At 34.2% G+C, this 26084-nt stretch overlaps 2 protein-coding genes and 1 long non-coding RNA gene across 10 annotated transcripts in view; 1 reads left to right on the forward strand and 2 right to left on the reverse strand.

Moving 5' to 3' along the window:
• Nucleotides 1-20305, forward strand: part of Psip1 (PC4 and SFRS1 interacting protein 1) — a 47903-nt gene extending 27598 nt beyond the window's left edge. Inside the window, exons 7-17 of one of the 6 annotated variants that reach the window (XM_048783931.1) lie at nt 1573-1669; nt 2825-2900; nt 8846-9074; nt 10242-10360; nt 13110-13165; nt 13734-13804; nt 13993-14094; nt 14210-14423; nt 15917-16028; nt 17170-17265; nt 20170-20305. In XM_048783931.1, the coding sequence (XP_048639888.1) occupies nt 1573-1669; nt 2825-2900; nt 8846-9074; nt 10242-10360; nt 13110-13165; nt 13734-13804; nt 13993-14094; nt 14210-14423; nt 15917-16028; nt 17170-17230 (1137 nt within the window). In that variant the 3' untranslated portion in view covers nt 17231-17265; nt 20170-20305. Of the gene's footprint in view, nt 1-1572; nt 1670-2824; nt 2901-8845; nt 9075-10241; nt 10361-11628; nt 12306-13109; nt 13166-13733; nt 13805-13992; nt 14095-14209; nt 14424-15916; nt 16029-17169; nt 18705-20166 lie in introns of those variants that run through there. The other 5 variants (XM_048783930.1, XM_015502582.2, XM_015502581.2 and 2 more) reach the window with 5 other exon arrangements.
• On the reverse strand, nt 19537-21448 carry LOC125610831. Its single transcript, XR_007340889.1, has 2 exons — nt 21221-21448; nt 19537-20513 (listed from the first exon to the last, which is right to left on the reverse strand). It is a non-coding gene; the product is annotated as an uncharacterized LOC125610831 (long non-coding RNA).
• Nucleotides 21449-21506: 58 nt separating this feature from the next.
• Nucleotides 21507-26084, reverse strand: part of Snapc3 (small nuclear RNA activating complex polypeptide 3) — a 30805-nt gene continuing 26227 nt past the window's right edge. For 2 of the 3 annotated variants that reach the window (XM_015502578.2, XM_015502577.2), the window contains 3 exons: nt 25811-25975; nt 22719-22826; nt 21507-21686 (listed from right to left, as the gene is read on the reverse strand). In XM_015502578.2, coding sequence (XP_015358064.1) covers nt 21539-21686; nt 22719-22826; nt 25811-25975 — 421 coding nt within the window. In that variant the 3' untranslated portion in view covers nt 21507-21538. The remainder of the gene's footprint in view (nt 21687-22718; nt 22827-25810; nt 25976-26084) is intronic. The other variant, XM_048783933.1, reaches the window with a different exon arrangement.

Here is a 26084-nt window from a genome sequence, read left to right on the forward strand (position 1 = left end):
TTTTGGGGTTTTTTTTTTTTTTTTTTTTTTTGGCTCTGAATAGCTGATGGATTTGAACTGAATTTTAACTGTGCTCTCTCAGTTAATCTGGGAAAGAGCTCTCATGTAGTCTTGGGTTCAACTTTTACCTTGATTATGCACTATTATGCTTCAATTGTAAAAGCAATAATAATGTTTTTAAAACCAGCAAAGAAGAAATGAATACACTCTCAGAAATGGATTTGCTAAAATATACATTATTTATTTCCAGTATTCATTCATACTAATACTTTCAGAAAGGAAAGGTGGTACCCATGTATTGATTATTATTGATTATCAGTAACTAATATACAAATTTTCTACATGCTTATCACACTGAGCATCATGTTTGCAAATCATATAGCCTATTGATTAAAAGGGTAAACTGCCTTTTTATTAAAGAGATAAGATTATACATATTTTGAATGCTTTTATTTTTATTAATGTAGTTAATGCTGAATTCTAAACCATGGGAAAGCAGCTCTTAAATGGTTCTTTCATTCTTCTGTTTGATCTCTCCTTCAGTTTCTTTCCTTCCTTTGCTATTATTATCAGTACCAACTGCTACATGTTTGCATTTCCTTTCTGATTTGTCATTTTTTAAAAATATATTTTTGGGCTGGGGCTGAAGCTCAGTGGTAGCTTGCCTCATCATACATGTGAGGCACGGGGTTGGATCCTCAGCACCACATACAAATAAATAGATAGATAGATAGATAAAAAGGTATATGTCCATCTACAACTAAAAATATTTAAAAAAATTTTTTTTAGTTGTAGGTGGACACAGTACATATATTTATTTATTTTTATGTGGTGCTGAGGATTGACCCCAGTGCCTCACATGTGAAGTAGACAAGTGCTCTACCACTAAGCTACAACCCAGCCCTGATGTGTTTTTAATTTTTTTTTCTTTTGTGGCACTAGGGATTTGAACCCAGGGCCTTGTGCATCTGATCTGTCATTTTTAACCTTTATTCTACTATAATGTTTACTCAGTAATTACTGATTCTTATTTGGAACCATTCTCAGGAGAGTTAATGCCAAAATTTATCAGAGTGAATTATAATTTGCTAAGATTCCTGTTTGTAGAAAATAGGAATAACCCTAAGGGGAAAACATCAGATATCAGTCTTGGTTCAAAAATATATTATGTGCCCACTATTATGTATAATTATAATGTACCAATAAAATTTTTTTTGAGCATTAACAAAAGTTAGAGAGTTAGAGACTTTGAGAAAGAAGTATGTTAGTTATAGCATCATCGCATTATACTTTGGTTCCCATTGTATCAAAAGTATTAGCTTTATTTTTACAAATGATTTTTTTAGTCAGCATTTTCAAAAGCTGAGCTTTTTATATTTTTAAATGAAGAATTGTTCCCTAAAATCATAAGCAAAGTTTGAGGATTTTATTCTAATGAGTTGATTGTTCAGAAAAGATCATCTAGAAATTTTGCTTATATTTGTTGACTCATATTGACTAGCATATTTTTACCATTAAATTAAACTTTGTATACTGCTTATTAAATAAGTTAATTGAATTTTTGTAATTCAGGCAGAAAAACAAGTAGAAACCGAGGAGGCAGGAGTAGTGACAACAGCATCAGCATCTGTTAATCTAAAAGTGAGTCCTAAAAGAGGACGACCTGCAGGTAGGATTGTTAATGTTTAAATATTTGCTTGGCTTGTGATTAATATTCCAATCCATTAAAGTGTTGTTGCCTCAAGTGTTTTGGAATGAAGTAAATAGGCATTTGGTTACAGCCATGCATTTTCTTAATGACTGTTAACAGATATGGTCTGAGAAATGCATCATTAAGCAATTTCATTGCTGTTCAAACATCATAGAGGGTATGTAGAAAAACTAAGAAGGCTTTGACATTAGTAGGCCATTTAATCTTATGGGACCACCATTGTACATGCAGTTTGTCTTTGACAGAAATGTCATTATGCAGTGCTTAAGTCTGAAATAATCGTGAATTTTTTTTTCTTTTTGTTTTTAATCCCATTAAATTTTCCACAGATACTGGCAAATGACACTAGAGTGGGGTTAAAACCACCAGGAATAATGGGCTTATTTTATCATTTATGAGGCATAAACTTTGTAAATGGAGCCATATTCAAAGAACAAACACAGCCTTTGATTAACAGCTGTTAATATATTAAATTACTACATTCTTTGTTTATGAGGATATTTATAATATGCAGCTCTCATTAGCATTAATATTTTCTTAATTTGGCAAGTTGGAAATCTCTTGAAAAGGACCTTCCTAATACAGAGTATGCACAAGAAAATTAACAAAAATAGAGAATGTTTTTCTATTTCATAATAGGACTTATTGAAAAAGGATTACGATTCATAATAGCCAGAGGGGAGAATTAAATTTATTTACATGTTTTGGAATTTAATAGTGTTGTAATGGGTGAAATTAAGGGTGTTAGAAGACTCAGTGAATTTTGATATAAGCTTTCCAAAGATGTGTGTGTATAAATAAATGTACATATAATACTCTGATATGATAGGAACGTATGTGATACTCTAAAGTTAAATTTTGTGACATTACTGGTAAATGAAAAACGTTTTAAGCCCTCTCAAGCATACCAAGGACAAATTGATAATAGCTGATCTTTAAATTTTTTGGCTTGTTTCTCATTTGATTCATGATTTTTAAACTTAATAAATTATTGTTATCTGTAATAGACCACTAAATAATAAACTCTTGATGTATATAATTTTGTAATCTTTATATAATGAGATTTGCATTTTAAAGGGAAACTAATTATTTTTTTTTCCACATGAATATTAGCTACAGAAGTCAAGATTCCAAAACCAAGAGGCAGACCCAAAATGGTAAAACAGCCCTGTCCTTCAGAGAGTGACATGTGAGTTGATTTTTAATGTATAATTGATTATTCAATAAATGAAACCTTTGATTACAAACAACTTGCATTTTTACAAGTTTTCTCTTGTTTTAAGGGATGTTACTATTCCTATTTTAATATTTCCAAAAATCATGGGGAGGATTGTAAAATGTAAAAATTGGTAAAAACTGAAAATATGTGGTTATTATTAAGACTTTTTTTTTAAGTATATGAAGATATAATGTTACTTTGGTAAAAGAGTAAAATCTAAAAGAAAATTGGGCAGGATAGTCTTGTTGAAGGAATTTGAGAGAATATATTTGAAGTGGTGTCCACAAGTATTTTTAGCTCCTTCAGAGTAGGTGCTTTATTTTAAAATGGTGCTAAAATTGTAGTGTATATTTAAGATTTTTAAGTATTTTGGAATAATCACTTAGTTATCAAAAAAAGTAAACATTTTCCCCCTTTGCTGCCTTTCTTAACTACTTATGGTAAGGAGGAAAACCTTTTTATAGCTGTTGTGTTTAAAGATTTTGTTGGAGGTGGCACACACCTGTAAGCTACTTGGGAGGCTGAGGCAGGAGCATCACAAGTTTGAGGCCAACCTGGGCAACCTAGTTGAGACACCCTGTCTCAAAATAAAAGAGTGGGGGTATAGCTCAGTGGTATAGAATACTTACCTAGTTATGCATGAATCCTGGGATAAATCCCCAGTATTGGGGGGACAAAAGAGTTTTAAGGGAAAGCTGAAATGAGGTATGTTAAGAATGGGCTTATAATGTTTTGGATCAACGAATTATTTTTATAGGAACGTAATTATAGAACATTACTAGAGTTGTACTTTTCAACCAAAATATATTTAAAGATTTTATTTTATTATTTTATTTTTATGTGGTTCTAAGGATCAAACCCAGTGCCTCACATGTGTTTAGGCAAGTGTTGTACAATCCCAACTCCTATTTTACATCTAAGCTAGCTGTTAAAGTATTACACACCTGTAGTTCCTCTGTCTGAGGAAGGAGGATTACTTGAGCTTGGGAGTTTGCGGCTTTCCTGGGCATTATAGCCAAGATCAAGTTTCAATCTGTCTGTCTCTCTTTTTTTTTTAAAGAAAATTACTTTCAAAAATAGTAACATATAACAATAATATATTGTTATTGTATACTTATTATAAGGAGAATAGATTCCAAGCGTTCTTACCACTAAAACAAAAAAATCTATGGGGTAATAGGAGTTAAATAACCATTTAAATGTATACATCCACTAACACATCACATTTTACATCATAAATAGGACTTGTCAATTAAAAGATAGTGGCACAGAAACACAACATGGTTTAATTATTGCAGCGATATTAAGAAATCGTTTACCCGGAGGTAAACAAGTTTGCAGTCATTATTCCTTGGGAAATCAATTTGGAAGGAAAATATTGCGAGATTCCCCTATTTTTAAATATAAGGAATCTCTCCTGATTAGGCCCCAGTTTTCCCTTGAAGTATACTTCCTAGTCCCTTTGTCTCCATGGCTTTTTGCTGATTCTTATGGAAATTATCTAATTTTGCCCTTCCTGTCAGCTGAGCTGCTTTCTCAGTGACTTTCAGACTATATGGATTCAGAGGCTTTAGCATGCCTTTTTAGATCACATTTTCTCTTGATACAATCTAATGTCATTTTTGGTAGTACATACTGTGTGTTTAATTCTAGTCAGCTTCAATGGTCTCACTCATAATACTTTCCCATATGTTCTTATCTTTTTTTAATTAATTATAGGCATTTAAGTGTATAGGTTTTCCTAAGAAACCACCCCTCAGGAATCATGTGTCCATCTGAAGAATTAAGGCATTCCAGTTTCAATTCTTAAGGCTAGCAGCTATACCCTTTATGAGATCTTTGACCCTAGGATGTGGGAATTTGAAAATCCTATATCCTTACTTGAAACAGAGGCTTTTTTTTTTTTTTTTTAACTCAGTTTCTTAAATATCATATCAACTTTATCTTGGTAATAATCAGTTCAAGCTACTGATATTCTACCTTGAAACCCCTTTACCCCAAACCACATTTCCTTCTTTCAAGTTGTCATAGTTCTACAGTTTTACCCATGGATATATTAGGTAAAAAGTAGAATAGGGGTCATTGACAGCTGGGGCAGCAGAAAGGAATGGAGGGGCTAAGGTTGAATAAGACATAAGATGAACTGCCAAGAAAAGAAAATGAGAAGTTGATATTTACGGAATTCTTGCTATGGGAGAGGTTGGATAACCAGCATGAAAATATGGTTGGATAAAAGAGGAATTAGTTCTGATGTTCTATATACCACTGTAGGATAGCTGTAGTTTATAATAATTTTATATTTCAAAATAACTAGAGAAGGGTTTGAAAGTTCCCAACACAGAATGATAACATTTGAGGAGATGGAAATGCTAATTACTATGATTTTATCATTACACATTGTATATATTCTTCAGATTAATAATATTGTGTCCCATAAATAATAATGTTTGTTAATTAAAAATTTGTAAAGGGGTTGGGAGTTAGCTCAGTGATAGAGCACTTGCTAGCATATCTGAGATCCCTGTTTGATACAATTTCTATATTAGTGAGCTTTTTGCTCAGGCAATAGATAATCCTAAAATAGCAGGAGCTCACAACATTTATTTATTATTCCTGCTGAATGTATGCTGGGCGTTGGATGTAGCTACCTTTGGTTGTGTATTGTGAGTGGAGTGCAGCATTAAATTACATAAACTCTTGAAACTTATGTTCTTCATCATGAGAACAGCGTGGATGTATTAGTGACTATTTCTTCCTGATGGGTACTGAAATGGCAATAAAAGTATAGACAGAGCCTTGAAGAGCTAAAAGCAACTCATAATGTTCACATAAAGTAAGAAAAATTTGTTACCAAGCCACTGAGACACATGGGGTTGTGTGTTAGTCTTTAAGTTAACATGTATTAGAAGACTTGAGGGGCTGGGGGGCTGTGGCTCAGTGGTAGAACACTTGTCTCGCATGTGTGAGGCCCTGGGTTCAATCCTCAGCACTACATAAATAAAAATAAAAAGGTATTGTGTCCACCTACAACTAAAAAAAATATTTAAAAAAAAAGACTTGAAAATTATAATTTTCTCAATGTCCCTTGAACTGTTAAAAAGATAAACTGCCAGGTTAGGGATGTAGCTCAGTGATGTAGTGCTTGCCTAGCAAGCCCGAGCCCCTGGGTAAGCCCCAGCACTGTAAAAAAAAAAGAGAGAGAGATTGTTACAAGTCTGTAGTTCATGAAAGGTGGCAAGTAATGATAGTTAGATTCATGAGACTTCTTTGCTTTGATACTGCTCAAAAAACTTTGAAGTAATCCCCTTTCTTTGACCTTAAAATAGTCTTTTTGGTTTTGGTTTTTTTTGAAGTCTGGTCTCATTATGTTGTTCAGGCTGGGTTGGATATTCTGGGCTTAAGTGATTCTCCTGCCTCAGCCTCCCAAGTAGCTGGGAGTACAAGAGTACACCACCATGCCCAGCTTTTATTTTTTCCCCGCTTGTGGTGCTTAGATGTTCAACCCAGGGGTCTCCTATATTCTAAGTATATGCTTTAAAACTCAGCTACATCTCCAGCCCCACATTTAAAAAATATATGCCTGGGTCTGGGGTTCTGGCTCAGTTGTAGAGTGCTTGCTTAGCATGTGTGAGGCACTCGGTTCAGTTCTCAGCACCACATGTAAATAAATAAAGGTTCATCAACAACAAATGAAAATATTTTTCTAAAGCCACTTTAAAAAAAATACATAAAACATTCCATGTATAGGTATTATCATTTTTAAGATCTATTCCATATTTGGATGCTTGCTTTTAAAAAACATTGTTATCTAGGTTGGAGATAAAGCTCAGTGGTATAGCACTTGAAGAGCTAAAAGCAACTCACAGTGTTCACATAAAGTAAAACTAATTTATTAACAAGCCACTGAGATTTGGGGTTATGTATTAGTCTTTAAGTTATTAGAAGTTAACATATATTAAACCCATGCCCAAGGCCCTGGGTTTAATCCCCAGTGCATCTTGTGCGCACACACAAACATTATCTGTTGTTTTTATGTGTGTAAGTTTGTTGGTTTAAGATGTGTTAAAGGGAGTAGATTTGTTGGGTGAGAGGAAATTTGTATTTTTTAATAGCTACTTCCTTCCAAAACAGTTTGAAGAAAGCAGTCAGTTGATATTAAGAGCTACAGAAATTGTTTTTACATTTGACTTGACAATATTACCATTTTTAAGAAAAAGAGGTGAAACCCATCTGACATTTGAAAATAAGCACACCCAATGATGATTTCTGACAAATTTTTGAAGATGTAAAAGATGACATTTTTTTCTTTTCCAACTTAAGTCTCCTAAGTATTCAAGGAAGCACTTATTTGGTAGGGGGGGGGATCAGTGGGTTTATTATGTGACATTTTGCATCACATTTCTCATTTATCTGGGTAGCATTGGACCAAATGACATGGGATCCATCTTAATCTGTGAAAATTTCAGTAAAATTCCGTGGACAGTAAAAAGATCGTAGTGTTTTTGTTTTGTTTTTTGTGGTACTGGGGATTGAACCCAGGGCCTTATGCATGCAAGGCAAGCACTCTACCAACTGAGCTATATCCTTAGCCCAAGGTCATAGTTTTTAGACAGCTTTAAGTCGGTGTATTTCTTTATAAAGGAGTTCTCTAGTTGAACACGTATGCCATAAAAGCAATTGTTAGCATTTGCATCATCTGATTGTCCTTTTATAGCCTGTTTCTACTATTTATATTCACATAATTATTATCCAGCAATAATTAGGATATTTGAATAAGTTAGGTAGTTTGAATTATTTTAGCAATGTGTGGGAGTACTTAGATCGTAATTGACTTAGTACTGTTTGTTATCATGCTTAATTTGCCATATATTTAAAAGAGTGCTTCTTTTGAATTCAAAAATGACATTTGATTTCACTTCTGCAATTCAGTTTTTCTGAGTGTGTCTACTTTTAAAAATAGGGGCTGGGGATGTGGCTCAAGTGGTGTTGCGCTTGCCTGGCATGCGTGCAGCCTGGGTTCGATCCTCAGCACCACATACAAACAAAGATGTTGTGTCCACCGAAAACTGAAAAATAAATATTAAAAAAAAAAATTCCCTCTCTCTCCCCCTCTCTCTCTCACTCTCTCTTTAAAAAAAAAAATAATAATTTATTCTTACAAATACATAGTTGGCCCATAAGTTGGGCCAAGGGTATGGCTTCATGATAGAATGTGGGCTTAGTATGCACAAGGACCTTGGTTAATTCCCAGCATCTTCAGGAAAAAAACAAAAAACCCAAAACAAACCACCACCAATCATCAAACTAACAACCCTAAAATATAGCCCCCAAACACACACCAAGATCCAGGGATCTTGCTCATCTTATATACTGCTGTTTCCTCAGAGTTAAAAACAATAAGTACCGTGGCACATGGCTAGTACTCAAATTATGTTTTTGAACAAATGAATGACATGAAAGGAAACTTGGAAAATGGGGGGAAATCACTTTCTACTTTCTATTAACCTAATGACACTTTAATTTTTTATCTTCTAATTTATATCAAAAGGATGTTCTGGTACAGAATTTCTTTTACTTTTCTGTATATTTACTTTGTATGGGTGTGGTATGTTGTATGCTGGGGACTGAATCCAGAGCATTGTATATACTAGACTGTACCTCTGAGATACTTTTCCAGCTTCTAGATTGACTTTTAAGTAGCAATACTGCTACATTTCTTTAGAGAGGATCTTGTTTAGTGGTGCAGGCTGGACTTGAGTTCGTGTCCTCTAGCTTCAGCCTCCCAAGTAGCTGGGGTTACAGGTATGCATGTGGATTATTTTTATCATCTAAAATACTTGTTTGGTGAGTACAAGAGTATAGATGAATGACAAGTAATGATAAATAAAAGCTCATTATTGCATTTTGTAAAATAGGATTACTGAAGAAGACAAAAGTAAGAAAAAGGGGCAAGAGGAAAAACAACCCAAAAAGCAGCTTAAAAAGGATGAAGAGGGCCAGAAGGAAGAAGATAAACCAAGAAAAGAGCCTGACAAAAAAGAGGGGAAAAAAGAAGTTGAATCAAAAAGGAAAAATTTAGCTAAAACAGGGGTTACATCAACCTCTGATTCTGAAGAAGAAGGAGATGATCAAGAAGGTGAAAAGGTAGAAAGTTTATATATCATATAAAATACTTGTTCTGTTTTTAAGTTCTTTTTAGATAGTTTTTAAGCTGTACCCTAGTAAGTATTCAGTATTTTTGTGAAAGCTAACCTGGATTCCTATATTTCTTAATAGACTTCTACTAACTACATAACAAGTACATTTGAAACTTAATTTTCTATTCTGTATATATCTTCCCTTCTCACAATTATAGTCAGAAAATTGAATATGTACTTCCAATAACCCCACCTAGGAAAATAAGCGAATGTAGGAAATAAGCCAAGTTGGCTGTGACGTGAAGACAAATGTAAATATAAGGTGTATTTCTATATATATTTTTATTTACCCCAACGAAAATTTTTGTGCCTATTTATTGTATGTTTAGTCATTTATATGTAACTTTATTTGGATGCCATTAAATCTTGTTTGGGAAACTTATTAAAGCTATATGTCTGGGCTGGGGTTGTGGCTAAGTGATAGAGTGCTTGCCTAGCACATGCAAGGCCCTGGATTTGATCCTCAGCACCACATAACAATAAAGCTATTGTGTTCAACTACAACTAAAAAATAAATATAAAAAAAAAAAAGCTATGTGTCCTTTTGTGTAGAAAAACAGAATAGCCTTAAGAGATGTACAGATCCAGGTCACATAGACATTTTCTCTCTCTTTTTTTGTATTGGGGATTGAACTCAAGGGCACTTGCCCACTGAGTTACATCTCCAGCCCTATTTTTGTCATTTTTATTTTAGAGACAGGGTCTCACTGAGTTGCTTAGTGCCTCCCAGTTGCTGAGGCTGGCTTTGAATTTTTGATCCTCCTGCCTCAGCCTCCCAAGCTGCTAGGATTATAGGCATGCATGCACCACTGCACCTGTTTTTTTCCTCACATTTTAATATTTCAAAGCTAAAATTTTTAAACAAAATAGGCTCAGCAGTGTGCTTATCAGTATTCACATAAAATTACTGTGACAGGAGGAAGACTATTAAATCCACAATCATAAAGGAAAGTGAAGATTGTAGAGCAGAGATGTGTAAAATTCAGTTGTGTTTTTTAAAATTACTAATTTAAACACATCTCTCAAAACTAGTTATTTTTCTCTGGAGATTGTCATTACAGCTACTAGTCACTGACTTTGATAGTTAATTAAATCCATCCTGATTCTCAAACAGAAGAGAAAGGGTGGACGAAACTTTCAGACTGCTCACAGGAGGAATATGCTGAAAGGCCAGCATGAGAAAGAAGCAGCAGATCGAAAACGCAAGCAAGAGGAACAAATGGAAACTGAGCAGTAAGTATTTTTTTATTCTAAATTTTGGGTTTTCTTAAAGCTAGCATGGGTTTTTTAAACAATAGACTTCATTTTCCAGACTTTATGAAGCCTTTTGAAGTGAAATTTTTCCCATGTTAGAAAAATCTTCCATATATGAAGATGATATTTCAGGCTTCATTATTTTCTGAATGAAGGATGAGATTCTTGGAGGCAGTCACCCTGTGAATTCTTTTTCAGTTTAAACTGAAAGTGCAGATAAGTTTTAACTGTTGGTTTTGCAGAAAATTGTACTCATCCTCTCTTATTTGTGTGATATATAAATATAGAAAGAGTGGTGATAATATATTGGTGGAGAAAGAATGCAGGATATATTCTTGTTATACCACCAGCAGGCCTACCCCTAAAGACCAGCAAAAATAACAAAAGCACAGGTGGAAACCCATGAAGCCAGTAAAGTAAATCCAGTGGCTGACAGGGTTTACATTGAATGTGTGCACTATAAATCAAGTTCAAATCTGTTTTCCCTTAAGTTTTGATACTTGGAGATGGTATATACTTACCATGGGGGATTTCTTTCCCCTTTATTGTATAAAATAATTTTATTAATAGAATGAAAAATAATAGCAGTGATGATTGTTAGACTTCATGTCTTTGTTTTCCTGGTTATCTTTTAGACTGTCACTTCTGAATTCTTTCTCTGAAATACTTTTCTTTCCTGTGAAATGTCTTAACACTCTTTAACTTTTTTTTTTGTTGTTGTTATTTATAGTGAGGAGATAATTTTATAAACATGCTCTATGTCACTAAAGACAAAGATAATGAGCAGTGAAACTCTAAACATTCTTGAATAATTTTTTTATATTATAAAATAATCATAAGCCACAAGACTATAAATATAGCATTTGCCTCCGACTTCTTAGTTGTTCGGAGGCTATATGAGCAGCTTTAGCCTCTTGTGGGAGTATTTTAAAAAGTGATCTGAAGTTCAGAAATGTTACTCCCCGTTGTTGACTTTGACCACTTCTGTAAATATTTTTTTGTTACCTATCCTTTTCACTGAAAATTTGTTGGACTGTTGGTTGCTTTTAACTTCATTGTGCTCCCAAAATTAGGATACAGAATTAGTTGTTGCCCAGTAAAATAGCCCATCCCTTCTTCAGTATCTCAAAGTTATCTTTTTATGTATTTCAGTTTCTTTTGAATGTCCTCCAATGTAATTTTCTCAAATTCTAATATTTGTGTTTTCTTTCCTTCTCCTGTTATTACAAAACTTTGTACTTGGACAGTTTTGCTCTGTAAAGCATTTCAGATGCAACTTGTGTGAAATGCATTATGCAAAATAAAGTTTATTGTATTGTATTCCCAGCCAAACAACATGTAATCTACAGTAATAAAAAATATATCTCATTTTGGGCTCAAAGCATTAATCCAGTTACTGAAAAGAGAATACAAGTGGAGCAAACAAGAGATGAAGATCTTGAGACAGACTCATTGGACTGAATTTCCCCCTCCCCCCCCTTGATGGAAGAATGTTCCAGATTCTAAATTGAGGACTTCATTATTAATGGCATTATTACTGTGTTATGATTGTTAAAATTTCCTGTAAGGTACACACTACATCCTAAGGTCTGCCATCATTCCTGTTAAGTTTTTTACCAAGCTTAAAATGAAGCTTTGTGTTTGAAAGTTATAACAATTCTAGATGAAGATGGTGGTTGTACATTATTTCATTTAGAAAATATAAAAATTCATTTTGTTTTGAAGCTAGGTATTAACTGGAATAGCTATACATCCCTGAGAATGGGGCAATTGTGCCCTTCCCTTGACATTCCTTGTTGTTTAATTCTTTAGAATCTTAATGATTGTTTTTTTAAAAATCCTGAGAGATTAATCAGTAGACTTGTTAAGAAAAAAATGAAACTGTAACCAAAATTTTAAAATAAAGTTTTTTTAAAAAAAAAAACCTGATTTTTAGATATTTTTTGTTCTTGTCTATTTTAATTGGTTTATAGTATGGCCTGATTGCCAAGCCAAGGTACTAGAAATTACGATTTCAATTTTAAATGGTTATTTTTGTGATTCATAGTAAAATGGTACCTTTTCATTTGAAATGGTATATAAATGTTAGTGGATGTCATTTAATTTGATAATGGCTTCCCCTTCCCCAATTTTTAAAAAATTTCATAGGTGTCTTAAAAACAGTATTTTAATCTTGAAGCTTACTTCAAAATCCCTTAAATTACCTGCACTTCGGAGATGTGGTGAACAATTAAATTGGTCTGTTTTGTTTTTGTAGTGCTGGGGATCAGACCCAGAAAGCCTCATGTAGGCAGTCGCTCTACCATTGAGCTACAACTCCAGCCCTAAATTGGTCTGTTTTAAATGTGCTGCTTTTAAAAATAATTGTGATGTAAAATCCATTAAATGTTTATAGTATTCTTCCCATTGTAGATTGTTGATCTGAATGTGGGCTTTTAATATATTTCATGTTGGAAAGAAAATTTCATTGTGACAGTTCCAAAATCATTTTGTGAAGTCACTAAAAAAAGATTGTTAGATTTAATTTAGCATATTGAGTTTTGCTTATATTTGTACTAATGCTGTGGAGCTCCGGTTCTAAACACTGTAATCAATTCTTTGTGGTCTAAGCTATTGATTTATTATTATAAGGAAAATTTTTTATTATTTACATAAGGGATTGTGGGCATTTGGTAATCATAGTCACAAAGTTCCAATGTTTTGAAATATTTGTGTTAACATTTGATAGGCAGAATAAAGATGAAGGAAAGAAGCCAGAAGTTAAGAAAGTGGAGAAGAAGCGAGGTTAGTTATTTCACTTTCTACGACGTATAAAAGCATACATAGAAAGTTTGTAGACAATTTTTCATGATTGGCTTCAGAATCAGCCTCATTTTCTTATGTCCTACAAAAACATTCAGATTCCTGATGAATTCTATATAAAGTACATTGTACTTTAAGCGTAACTAGGTGAATTTGCTAAATAGTAATCTTTGTATTTTAATATTTGTCATCTGATGTCAGATTTTTCTAACTTGGACAAAAGCTAAACACTTTCTCATTTTTGTCAGATTGCTTAATTAAGGTTAAGTGTATAAGGTAAGGCAGGTGTTTTATGGATTGGTGTGTAGAGTTCATTGGATGTAGACAATGGCATATTTTGTGCTTTCATGCTGTTTGTTGCTTTCCTAAACTATATATTAAAAATTGCAGGTAACTTCTTATTCTTAAGCAATTGTTCATCTATAAAGAGTTTCTTAGTAAAATATATATTTTTAAGAAGCCACAGTTTCTTTCCATTATAAAGCAGATTATACAAAAACACTGGTTTTGGAAAAACTATTTACTGTTTTTCACATATTTTAATTTATAGAAACATCAATGGATTCTCGACTTCAAAGGATACATGCTGAAATAAAAAATTCACTCAAAATTGATAATCTTGTAAGTGTTTAACTTCCTTTAAAAATACAGTGCTGCTTTTATAGCTTCATTTTTGTTTCTCATTGAATTAATTTAAGATAAAAGGGACAATCACTGGTTAATTTGTACTGCCTTGACTTTAAAAAAAATCTTCAGAAATAAATTATATATGCTGTGAAATAATTAACAATTACTATTTTGTCATGAAGGATGTGAACAGATGCATTGAGGCCTTGGATGAACTTGCTTCACTTCAGGTCACAATGCAACAAGCTCAGAAACACACAGAGATGATTACAACCCTGAAAAAAGTAAGTATATCAACTCACATAGGCTTTTAACATTTTCATATTACTTCATTAAAAAAATAAGTATAAGAAAACAAACAACTAGGGAAACAATTATAAATATATATTGTTTTCTCAGATACGGCGATTCAAAGTTAGTCAAGTTATCATGGAAAAGTCTACCATGTTGTATAACAAGTTTAAGAACATGTTTTTGGTTGGTGAAGGAGATTCTGTCATCACACAAGTGTTGAATAAATCTCTTGCTGAACAAAGACAACATGAGGAAGCGAATAAAACCAAAGATCAAGGGAAGAAAGGCCCAAACAAAAAGCAAGAAAAGGAACAAACAGGTATGTATAATCTGAAGCCAGTTTTTAAAAAACTGTTTGCCAGGATTTCCTTTTAAAAATGGTTTACCAAGCCTGGGAATGTAGCTCAGTGGTAGAGCACTTGCTTGTGCTTGAGACTGTGGGTCTAATCCTCAGCATGGAATTGGATGGGAGGGTTTAAATATGGCTTTACTACATAGGCAAAAAATATACCTTCACCATCTGCCAATAAACTGGAAGTGACTACTAAAACATTGTTATCAACAATGAGGCTTCGGGCTGGGGATGTGGCTCAAGCGGTAGCGCGCTCGCCTGGCATGCGTGCAGCCCGGGTTCGATCCTCAGCACCACATACAGAGATGTTGTGTCTGCCGAGAACTAAAAAATAAAAAACATTAAAAAAAAAAAAGACAAAAAACAATGAGGCTTCATTGTATTTTCATTGGCCTTGAGGTAGTCTTAAATAAAAATGTGTGATGGGCATGTCAAACCACTTAAGCAGCACAGCAGCATGCCCTCAGAACAAGAAATCGTGTCAGTTTATAAAGTCAGGGTTCTAACACAAAAACCATAGTTAATGGGGCAAATGACCAGAGGAATGTAAAAACTCTATCTAGAACATTGTCTCCTCCCTAGAGGATTCGCTTCCTAGTCCAGCTTTCATTTCTCAGCCACAGAAAACAAAACCAATCCCCAGGGTTCAATAATGGTGTGTGTGTGTGTGTATATATATACACACACACACACACACACATACATACACAGGCACACACATAATCTTTTAGTTGTAGTTGGACACAGTACCTTTATTTATTATGTGGTGCTGAGGATTGAACCCAGGGCCAGGCCACACACATGCTAGGTGAGCGCACTACTGCTGAGCCACATCCCTAGCCCCTCAATGTTTTGATCAAAACAGCATCACACTAACTGGGGCATGGTTGTATGCCATGGGCTACTAAGGCAGGAGAATCACAAGTTCAAGGCCAGCCTTAGTAACTTATCAAGGTCCTAAACAACTTAGTGAGACCCTGCCTCAAAATTTAAAAAGGGGCTGGGATGTGACTCATTGGTTAAAATAGGCCCTGAGATCAATTCCCAGTATCCCAAACAAAACAAAAACCAAACAGCATCACAGGTGGAGCCTGAAAGTTGCTATATTTACAGCTGATGGGAGTATTCTGGTTCATGCTACTGTGCTTAGTCATGCTGAGCATATTATTTTTTAATTATATTAATGGGTTTTTTGTTTGCTTATGTGTAAATAAAAAATTAACAACTATATTATTTTTCTAATTATTCCTTTACCCATAAGTACATGCAGTAACTGTTTATTTCTGTGCATTAGCTGCACAAAGACTTGAGTGATGTTACTTGACAGTGAAGCTGTCCTGTATATTCCTGAAATGGCATCAAAACCCAATCCTAAAATTAAGTATTAGAAACTTAGGAGCCATGTTTTATTTTTTATTTTGAATCTTTAACAAAGTATTTCCATTGGAATCCTTTTAAAGGTTCAAAGACTCTGAATGGAGGATCTGATGCTCAAGACAGTAATCAGCCACAGCATAATGGAGATAGCAATGAAGAAAGTAAAGACAACCATGAGGCCAGCAGTAAGAAAAAGTGAGGACATGTTTTAATGGGTCTGTGTGTGTGTGTGTTTTGAGGTGGGGTTTTGCTGTATAGCCCAAGCTGGCTTTGAACTCCTGGGCTCCAGTGATACTCCTGACTCAGAGTGACTTAGGTGTGCAGAGTAGCGCCTGGATCATGTTTTCTTTCCTTTTTTTTTGTAATCATAAGTTTTTGACCACAATACTTTAACCAAGGTGATTTAGTACTCAGGGTAGAACCTAGGGTAAGCACTCTATATAGCACCAGCAGGGTAGCATTTGATCACTTAATCCTTGAATTCAATAAGGAAATTGTAAATTGGCAAGAGAGGTGTCTCCCCAAAATCCCGTATACAAATAATTTGCTACTGTATTCAAGAAAATGGAGCTAGGTGGGAATTCTATAAAAACGGTTTTCCCCGGTCTATCTTTCTACATGGCTTTTTATTGTGCTTTACCGTTGAGCTGCGTTGAGCTGTATATTCTCAGCCCCAATACGATGTTAATGTCTTGCTTTCAAAATTCCTTCAATTGTGGAAGGATAAATGCATTAACAATTTAGATGTAGAATCATTGATTATTTTATACAGTAATCCTATACAACTGTAGTTGTCCAAAATTTTTGTTTGTTCAAAGGATGTGGAATCAAGCATCCCTTCAAATTGTGTAATTAAAAAATCTTGTCTATGTATTTTGGCATCACAGATAAAAAATTTTCATTCTGCCATGCGCCATGGTGGACACCTATAATTCCAATGGCTTGGGAGGCTGAGGGAGGAGGATGGCAAGTTCAAAGCCAGCCTCAGCAAAAAAGCAAGGCGCTGAGCAACTCAGTGACACCCTATTTCTAAATAAAATACAAAGTAGGGCTCAGAATGTGGCTCAGGGGTCAAGTGCTCCTGAGTTCAATTCCTGGTACTAGAGGAAAGGCTTCTTTTCTATTATGCTTTCCTGGGTTATTGTGATCTTCAAATTACTTTAGGTAGAAGATATAAGGGTAAAATTTTGAAAATTTTGATGTGTCTTAAATAACAAGGTTTTTTGTTTTCATGTTTTGGTAATTTTAAAAGTGTAATGCAGATTTAATGCCTTTTTTCCTTAGGAGAAAACCCTAATTTCAGTTGTCACACCTATCTTTCCCCCTTTTTCTTTAGGCCATCCGGTGAAGAGAGAGAGACTGAGATATCTCTGAAGGATTCTACACTAGATAACTAGGTTGACATACCTGGAATATAAAGAACATTTGACAAGTTTGTAATGGTTTTCCTTTGAAATATTTAGATTGCTGAAAGTTTTAAATTTTTATAAGCATAGGTTTTGATGTCTACAACTTGTTTTGAGGGAGATAATCCCTTTATCTTTGTTTAAAAGTAACTAAACATTATTGCTATTGTACTTGTGCAGTATTAACAGCTACATTATACAGTAAATGTTGGGGGGTAATCCACTTAGAAATGTTAAAACTGCTTTTCCAGATATGGTTGTAGCATATTTTCAATTAGTGTGTGTATGTTAATGTGTAATTGGTAGTAAAACAGTTACATTTTTTAAACTGCTACTTGTATAAATCCTCTTTTCCCAAATACTGTGGGTTTTGTGCATAGTTTTTACAAATCTTGGACAGAGTGTCTTTTCACTGTGGGTTTTGTAGAAGTTGAGCATTTTTATGGTTGATAAAATGTTACTTCTATACAAGTACTCACTCCCTCCTTTTTTATCAAAAGTTAATTTTAATATCAGTCCACATTGTGCTCCATTCTGCTTTTTTGTAACAGTATCATCTGTATTCCTTTTTATCCAATTGACATCAAACTGACTTCTATGAGGTTCAACTTATGTTAAGATAATTTAGTTTTGTGGCTGGGAATTTACTGAAGGCACATGACTTTCCTGCAGAGAACAGACTGGGTATTATATATGTATATGAATGAATCTGATTTTAGAGTTCAACCATTTAAGATCCTTTACAGGCACTAATAACTAAAACTAAAAATGTTTATTTTTGAGAAATGTCTTAAGTCACATTCATTAAGGAAGTCACAAAGTAGTATTTTTTTAATTGGGAAAAAAGTCAATCCATGATGCTTATGTGGTAAATATAAATAAATGCTATATAAAGAAACCTATTTGAAAATGTGGCTATATTAGAAGGGAATTTGTATTTTCATTTCTATATCATATATGTAACAGGGTTACAAAAAATAGAAATATTAGTTGCTCCAAGGTAGTATTTGACAAGTCTGTATTTTGATGTATATGGACCAAATCTGGAAGAACCAACATTAACACAAAATTTAATAGTCTGTTAACTAAAGGATAGCATTTCTAAGATATTTTAAATATTAGGTCAGTTGGTGGTTTTCAATAGGTAGGTAGTAGATACGTTTTGAAACTCTTATGAATATGGGAAAATGACTTAATACCAGTGTTTGTAACATGTGTTGTAAGTTTTGATCTCTTGATAATTATTTTCATCTATACAACTTGAATTATTTGGATAATTGAATTTTTGCTTTTTAGAAGTCTTACAATGGAGCTAAGACCCACTGTTTTGAGGGAACTCTGCTATTACATTATATATACACCAGTCATCTGTTTTGTCCTAACAGTTTTAACTTAGATTTATTCTAGTTGAGCCATAAGTGTCAAATGTGTAAACTTGTTTTGATTAAAGAATTTTTCTATCAAACTCCATTAGTAAATTACTTCTTTGCTGTTTTAAGAGTTTAAGGAAATAATTTTTTAGTTATCTGGTTATTGATCCTGTTTGGGGACACAGGGTTAACTAAATATAAGCACAAGGTGACTTAAAAATAAAGGAAATATTTTTTTTTGTTCTCCCTCCCCTTTTTTCCTATGACCCAAACAGATCTATAGTTTTACCAAGAAGCCACAGAATATTCAACTTCTGGAGATACTAGCAGCATTCTGATAATTTCTTTCTTCATATAAGGCTCACCTTGCTCTAACCAGTTAACCTTCTTTGAAATATTCTTTGTCATAGGTGATTCATGGATAACTGCCACTCTCAGGACTCACCAAAAAAGGTCATCAAGACCTTTAAGGCATTGGCAATATTTGGTTTAAATTCCTTAGCTAAGAGATAATTGCTAACCCCCACCCCACAAAAAAGTATGTGTAGAATCTGAACAATACCTTTTGTGCTATTTGATCACTGGATAACATTTTGGAAGAGTAATTGATTGCTGAAGGTTTCTCAGCTGCTTGAATCAGAGAACCTGACTGGGAATTTGTATGGATAATTTGATCAGAGTATCATAAGGCTCAGCTATTGTAGCTGTATCTAGTGAGATATAATTTTTTAAACTAAAGATGTTCCTACCCATACCCACTTACCTGGTTAAAGATGTAATGTCAGCAGGAGGTCTGCTATCTAATTCTGGATGAGAGCAAAGGCTTTTTTTTTTTTCCCCTCAATTGTTCAGTTGACCAGAGATTATTAGAAATAGATAACCCTTAAGAAATGAAAAATAGATAACCCTTAAGAAATGAAGAAGCCATTAATAGGCAAAATTTTATGTTTATATTTGTCTTGTGTAATTGTCCAACACTAATGACTGATCTTTCCCCCAGTAAAACTGCAGTGTCTAATTATCCCTAAAGGAATCTGAAGCCTGAGAAAAATATTTAAAGAAATAGTTAACTGCTTTTCTGTGTAGTGATCTTTTGCATGCATCTTCTATTATATCAAAATTAAGTTCATGACATTTTCTTATTTCTTCATTGATGTATATCATAATTCATGGTGTAAAGTATGGTGTGTTTAATAGATTGAAATAAGCTTAAAGAAAGGCTGTCTTTGATTTGGGTGTTTTGTTGTTGTTTTTAACTTGGTGGGATACTCACATAAGTAACACTGGCAAATTGTGGTATGGCCTGGTTCTTGTCAGTTTCACCAGGAAACAACAGTAGATTCTATCAGAATAGAATAACATTCTCAATAAGTGATAAAATAAGAATTCATTATGATAATTAACTTGCTGGGACTTGCTGTTTTGAGAGTATGAAATGAAAATTAAAGCATATTAATGCAAGACGTGTAAGAAATGCAGTATTAAAAATAACTTTTACCTGTGGACTTCTAGGAAGTGGGTAAATCACTCATTTGTCTTAAATCTATGATTTTCCAGCAGAATTTTCTATCTGTTCAATGTTACTGGCACCACTGGATACAGGAAAGTAAAAATTTAGGCACAATGTAAGGCAGCCATGGAGGGGCCTCTTTAGTTCTCTATGCCTATGCTGATCCTCTACTGATTGAATGAGTGAATGAAAACACCTCTAGACATACCAGAAACAGGTACTTGTCATCACCATATCATTCAACTTAATATTGTATATGTGGCATATAGTCCATGAATCATACTTCACTGTCAGTCTTTGAAATAGGCTTACAGGCTTCATCAGTTTTTGATTTTTAAATGTCTTTTCTCAGCCATCCAAAGAAATGTACAATTCAGCTGAATTTAAATATAACCTAGGAGAGAGAGAGTAAAAATTATAGTGAAAATCTATTTTATAGCATTTCTTAAAGTCTTAAGAAATTGAATTTTACAATAAAAAAAAGTTTCCAGAAAATATTCTAATCAGGAAACTTTAGTTTGTTTCAAGCTAGGTGTGTGGTAGACTCCTGTAATCCCAACTACTTGGGAGATTGAGGATGGAGGATCCATAGTTCAAGCTAGTAGCTTGAACCACATAGCAAAACACCACCTCAAAAACAAAAAACTTTTCCGTAAATTATAAGATTAGGAGAATGGAAGAGCTGGGTTAGAAAAGTATTCTTTCCCTCTTTTTGAGAAAACTGTTACATATTATTGAGTATTATTGCTCAATCCATTGGATCTTGATTTTTCCCTATCTCCATGGTAATACCCAATCTGCTATTTTCTTTTAAATTGACATTTTAAACTGATAACATTTGTGAATATACAAAATTTCAAGAAGTGAGGCTTTATTTTAAATACTGTGAAGATGTGTACATACTTGAGCTTTTTACATTCATTACTCATGTATCTAGGGAGATACATGAATGTCTTGTGTGCTTATTCATATCAAGATACTTAATATCACAAAAGAGACCACTGAATGACACAATAGCTATTCTTGTATTATTCATAAAACAATTACTATTGTTTTTAACTTCTTCCTAATTTTTATTACAGATATTTAAAGGATCTTTACCTTGGAAGCCTCATGGTAGAAGGTGTAGCAATCACATTCTTCAAAGAATTTTCAAAACATTTCCACCGCTTGATGTATCATTGATTCTATCATTAGCAAAAAATACTCAGGATACAGAATGAATAGGCAAGCATGGATTGGGAGAAAAGAATCAGAATTTGTGTATGTGACAAAAGATTAATATATTCAGAATATATGAAGTACTTCTTCAACAAGATAAAATGAGTATTTATTCCAGAGTATATTTATTTATTGCTAAGTGAAATAATTTAGCATTTTCTAAATATTTTAGCATTTTCTAAATATTTGGACCTGTTTTTAATTAAAGGTTCCAGGATCAACATAAGGATAAGCAAGGAATTCCCCCAGTTTGTTGCCTTCTGAATCGTAGTGGAGCATTCGGAAGCAAACATCACAAAAGAAACATGGGTCCTCTGGTGCAAAACTGTCACTGTTCGTCACCCATCTGTAGTTTTTAGAAAAAGATGTATGTCATTATAAATCAAGTTTTTCATGCCTCAACATGCTATAACCTGTAAACAGAACATTCCCACTATTATCAGTCCATGCCCCTAACACTAATGCTGCTGCTTTGTAAAACTTCCTTTTAAAGGTAAGTAGAAAACTATAATAATCTCAAAATGTATACTCAAAAGTATACATTTGCCATGATACAACCTGTCCTCCAGACATGTTCTATTTCTTCTAAAAGGCAATCTTTAACACACAGACTCAATATAATTCTACATGCTGGCAAACCTCAAACTCTTTCCAGTTATATATCAAATTGTTTAGATTACAGTTATGTTATTGTGTCCCACCTGTGCTGTTCTAATTTTAATATGTGTGCTTCTGAAAACAATTCCTTTTTTAAACTGGTATATTAGTACTGTTGTTCTGAAAACACGAATGTTTTAAATTCTAAATTAGACACAAGGGAATGTGTGCATAGTGATATTCAAGTGAGATTGTTTTTGGGATTGAGAATGTTAACTGTTCACAGGATGAAAATACTACTTTCCAGTCTAATTGAAGTCTCCATTTCATGGAATGTTTGCTTTTAATATCCTGATCTGGTAAACTGATTTGTTTTTCTATTGATCCTTTAAATGTGTATTATTGGGGCTGGGGTTGAGGCTCAGTGGTAGAGCACTCGCCTAGTATGTGTGAGGCACTGGGTCAATCCTCAGCATCACATTATTTAATAAAAAGTTTTGTTAAGTATATTGTGGTTGGGAATCCAAAATAAACTTTTAAGGTACTAAATTCTTCCTATTTTGAGTAGTTTCCGAACTTTGTTTTACTTTGATCTACAGTAAGAAACACATTGTAATCTAAACATGCAGAATCACATACAGCAAAATTTTTTAAGAAACCCATATTTGGATCTCACAAAACAAACTCACTACCTGGTTTTACTAGTACTACAAATAACAAATAACAAAAAGTGCAAAGTATTACTTCTAAAAGGAAAAGAAAAAAAATACACATTACTCACCTAGCTGTGTACATTTTACAAACAAAACATTTTCTGGTCCATAGCCAGTGTTTCTTGGTAAGAAGGGGATAAAGTGTTCTATCCAGACAGTCATCATAATGTACAAGCCTGTTCATTGGAAAATAAATGAAGTGCAAATTTTCACTTCAAGATACTCCCAGTTTGATCATAGGGGGACCACTCTCACATCTATGTCACTACTGCTATTACAGTGCTGGCAAAGAAGTAAACTGTCATTGCAATGCAAAGGGAGAAGGGAGGAGGGGTCTGAGAGCAAGGTGTTCATTCCTATGAGACTTCCAAGTTCCCATACTAATAGGCACTGGAGCTATCAGACATAGTATCTCTTAAATATATTCTATCCTAATTCTTGATCTGCTTAACAACTTTGTTCCATTAAAAGGTGGGTACTTTAAGCAAGGCTGCTCAGTGATACTTTACCTAGATTAACTGGTTGTTATCACGTTGTCTGTGTTTATTGTTGTCTGCACTAAAAATCCAAATCTCATTCCTGGTACGTAAATCAGTGGGATTTTAGTTTTAGGTGTCAGAGCTATGAAACTTAAGTTTTAAGAAACTAATCTGGGGGCTGGGGATGTATGTGGCTCAAGCGGTAGCGCGCTCGCCTGGCATGCGTGCGGCCCAGGTTCAATCCTCAGCACCACATACAAAGATGTTGTGTCCGCCAAAGACTAAAAAATAAATATTAAAAAAATTCTCTCTTTAGTTTCTTTTTCTTTTTAACGAGAGAATTTTTTTAATATTTTTTAGTTTTTGGCGGACACAACATCTTTGTGTTACTAATCTGAAGTCAGTTTCTACTAATCAGCTGCGTGGCTTTGGGTAAATGCCTTAAACCATAATGGACCAATTCTCTTCCTCTGAAAACTGAAAGAACTGCAAGGCTATCAAATTTGATTTTTTACTTGATTATTTGTTTGTTTGTTTGTTTTTGGTTAAGAAAGGATACCAATATATGAAAACTTCATCTTCAAAAAAATGATTAAACCATAAAGACTGTGGAATGGCATTAAATGGTTAAATCAACCTATAAGATGAAAATGACCTGAATTATTAACTGCCTTTCCTTAGCACTGAGACAGATAATTGTTTCTTTTGTTGACCAATTCATCAACAAGTTCCCTTGAGTTTAAGTGCCATGTTTTATTCTACAGCCTTGGAATGACACTGGTTACAGCAGTATGCCCACACCTTCAGAGAACAGTGGGTGTGATCTTCCATCTTTTTCCGTTTTATTGGTGGTGCTGGGATTGAACCCAGCTTCAGACATGCTAGTTAATCTGGTTTACCACAGAGCCAGGCTTCCTCAACCCCTTTCCATCTTATTTTGTCATAAGGCAAGCACATTCCTCCTCCTTTGAATGGAAGAGTAGGCTTATATATTACCAAAGACAAATATACCATAATTAGTTTTAAAGGTCAGATTTCAAATAAATCTGAAGTTAACTCTCCTGGATCTTGCCTCACCCACTAGGGAAAATTTCTTCCATTCTTAATTTAATCCACCTAAGTCATACAATTAAAGATGGATACACTATATTTTTATGTGGTGCTGAGGATTGAACCCAGTGCCTCACACATGTGAGGCAAGCGCTCTACCTCTGAGCTCTACCCCAGCCCCACAATTTACTCTCTTCTTGTTTTTTGGGGGGAGGGTGGGGGACATGGGGGTTGAACTCAGGGGCACTTGGCCACTGAGCACATCTCCAGCCTATTTGGTATTTTACTTAGAGACAGGGCTTATTGAGTTGCTCAGAGCCTCGCTGTTGCTGAGTCTGGCTTTGAACTTGCGATCCTCCTGCCTCAGTCTCTGAGCTACTGAGATTACAGGCATGTGCTACTGTGCCCAGTTTACAATTTCACTTATTGTGTAACATTTTGTTTTCTAACTACTAAGTTTCTCATGTTTCCATTTGTTTAACTTGCAATGTACATGTCTCTAATTCAGTTCTCTATTTTCTGACTTAGTATCAGGGTTAAACAACAAAAGGAAGTTCTTTGGGTCTATTTTCTTCTCACACATGTCTCTTCAGTTCTCCAAGCATCCGGCTGCAGTCTCTGGATCTATCATGTTGGATTTCACTTTTCCATTAGAATAAATAATTCTCTTTAGGCCTTACCACACATCTTACATCTTTATCAAGACTATTTGTGAAGTACTTTCAGTGGTAGCTTCCTAAGAATGATTAATAAGGATATAAAATTTTAGAGACTGATCACTAAGACCTGAAAACAGAAAAAGGGACTTTCTAGAAGCATCCGTTCCTATTATTTATATAATAAAAACAGGTATATCTGTTCCATGAAAAACTTAGTCTCAGAATGAATCAAAGCAGCAGTAAAGCAGGACTTTACTGCTTCTGCCTCAGCCTCGGAGTTGTTAAGATTACAGGCATGTACCACCATGCCCAGCTTCTGTTTTCTGTTTTTGATACTGGGAATTGAACCCAGCTTCACATGGGGCACTGACAGAGCTTACATCCCAGCTCCTTTTATTTTGGATTTTTAGAGTCTCTTAAGTAGCTGAGACTGGACTTGAACTTGCAATCCATCCTCCTGTCTCAGTCTCCCAAGTCGCTAGAATTTCAGGCATATGCCTATACCCAGCTCCAATTCTCTTCTTTTAAAAGACAAAAAACTTTAGAATTAGGGTTGGGAGTGTAGTTCAGTGATACAGCACTTGCCTAGGATGCATGAGGTCTCGGGTTTGATTCCCCAGCACCACAGAGGGAAAAATGAAAAATAGAAACCTAGGAATATCCACATAGTAGCAACATGTATAAAGCAAAGGGCCTACAAGATATACAGAATGGATGAGAACACTATATACAAATGGAGAAACTTTTAAAAGAATTTACAGATTTTTAAACTAGTAATAAGTATCTCTTGAAGATGCAAATGGACACACAGAATTGGTCACTACATGGAAAACAAGACATTTTTTGCTGCTCCCAAACCAAGCTGCAGTGATGATTCCTTTTATTAAAAAAAAAGAAAGAAAAAACTACTTGTGCGTTTATAGTGAGAAATAAAGAGAAGAAAATTGAATAACAAAATGTGCCGCCACTTACCTTATGTCTGTAATGACAACAACATGTTCACAGTCTCCCTGGTGACAATATAAGTAAGGAAAACCCAGCTTAATATTCAGGTCATTGAAGGTAAAATCTTCCATTCTAGCTGTCTGAAACTTTCCATATCCTCTATCATGGGACTCTGACCACTCAATGATAGTTCTGAGGGAAGAAAAAAATGCCAGAATCTATCACTGCTCCACAGAAATTAGGAAAGGATTAGTGGCAGCTGAATTTCACATCAGCTGGCTCATCCAATTAACTGGACAGA

This window comes from Marmota marmota, unplaced genomic scaffold (genome assembly GCF_001458135.2).
Source record: "Marmota marmota marmota unplaced genomic scaffold, marMar, whole genome shotgun sequence".
NCBI classification, from domain to species: Eukaryota; Metazoa; Chordata; class Mammalia; order Rodentia; family Sciuridae; genus Marmota; species Marmota marmota.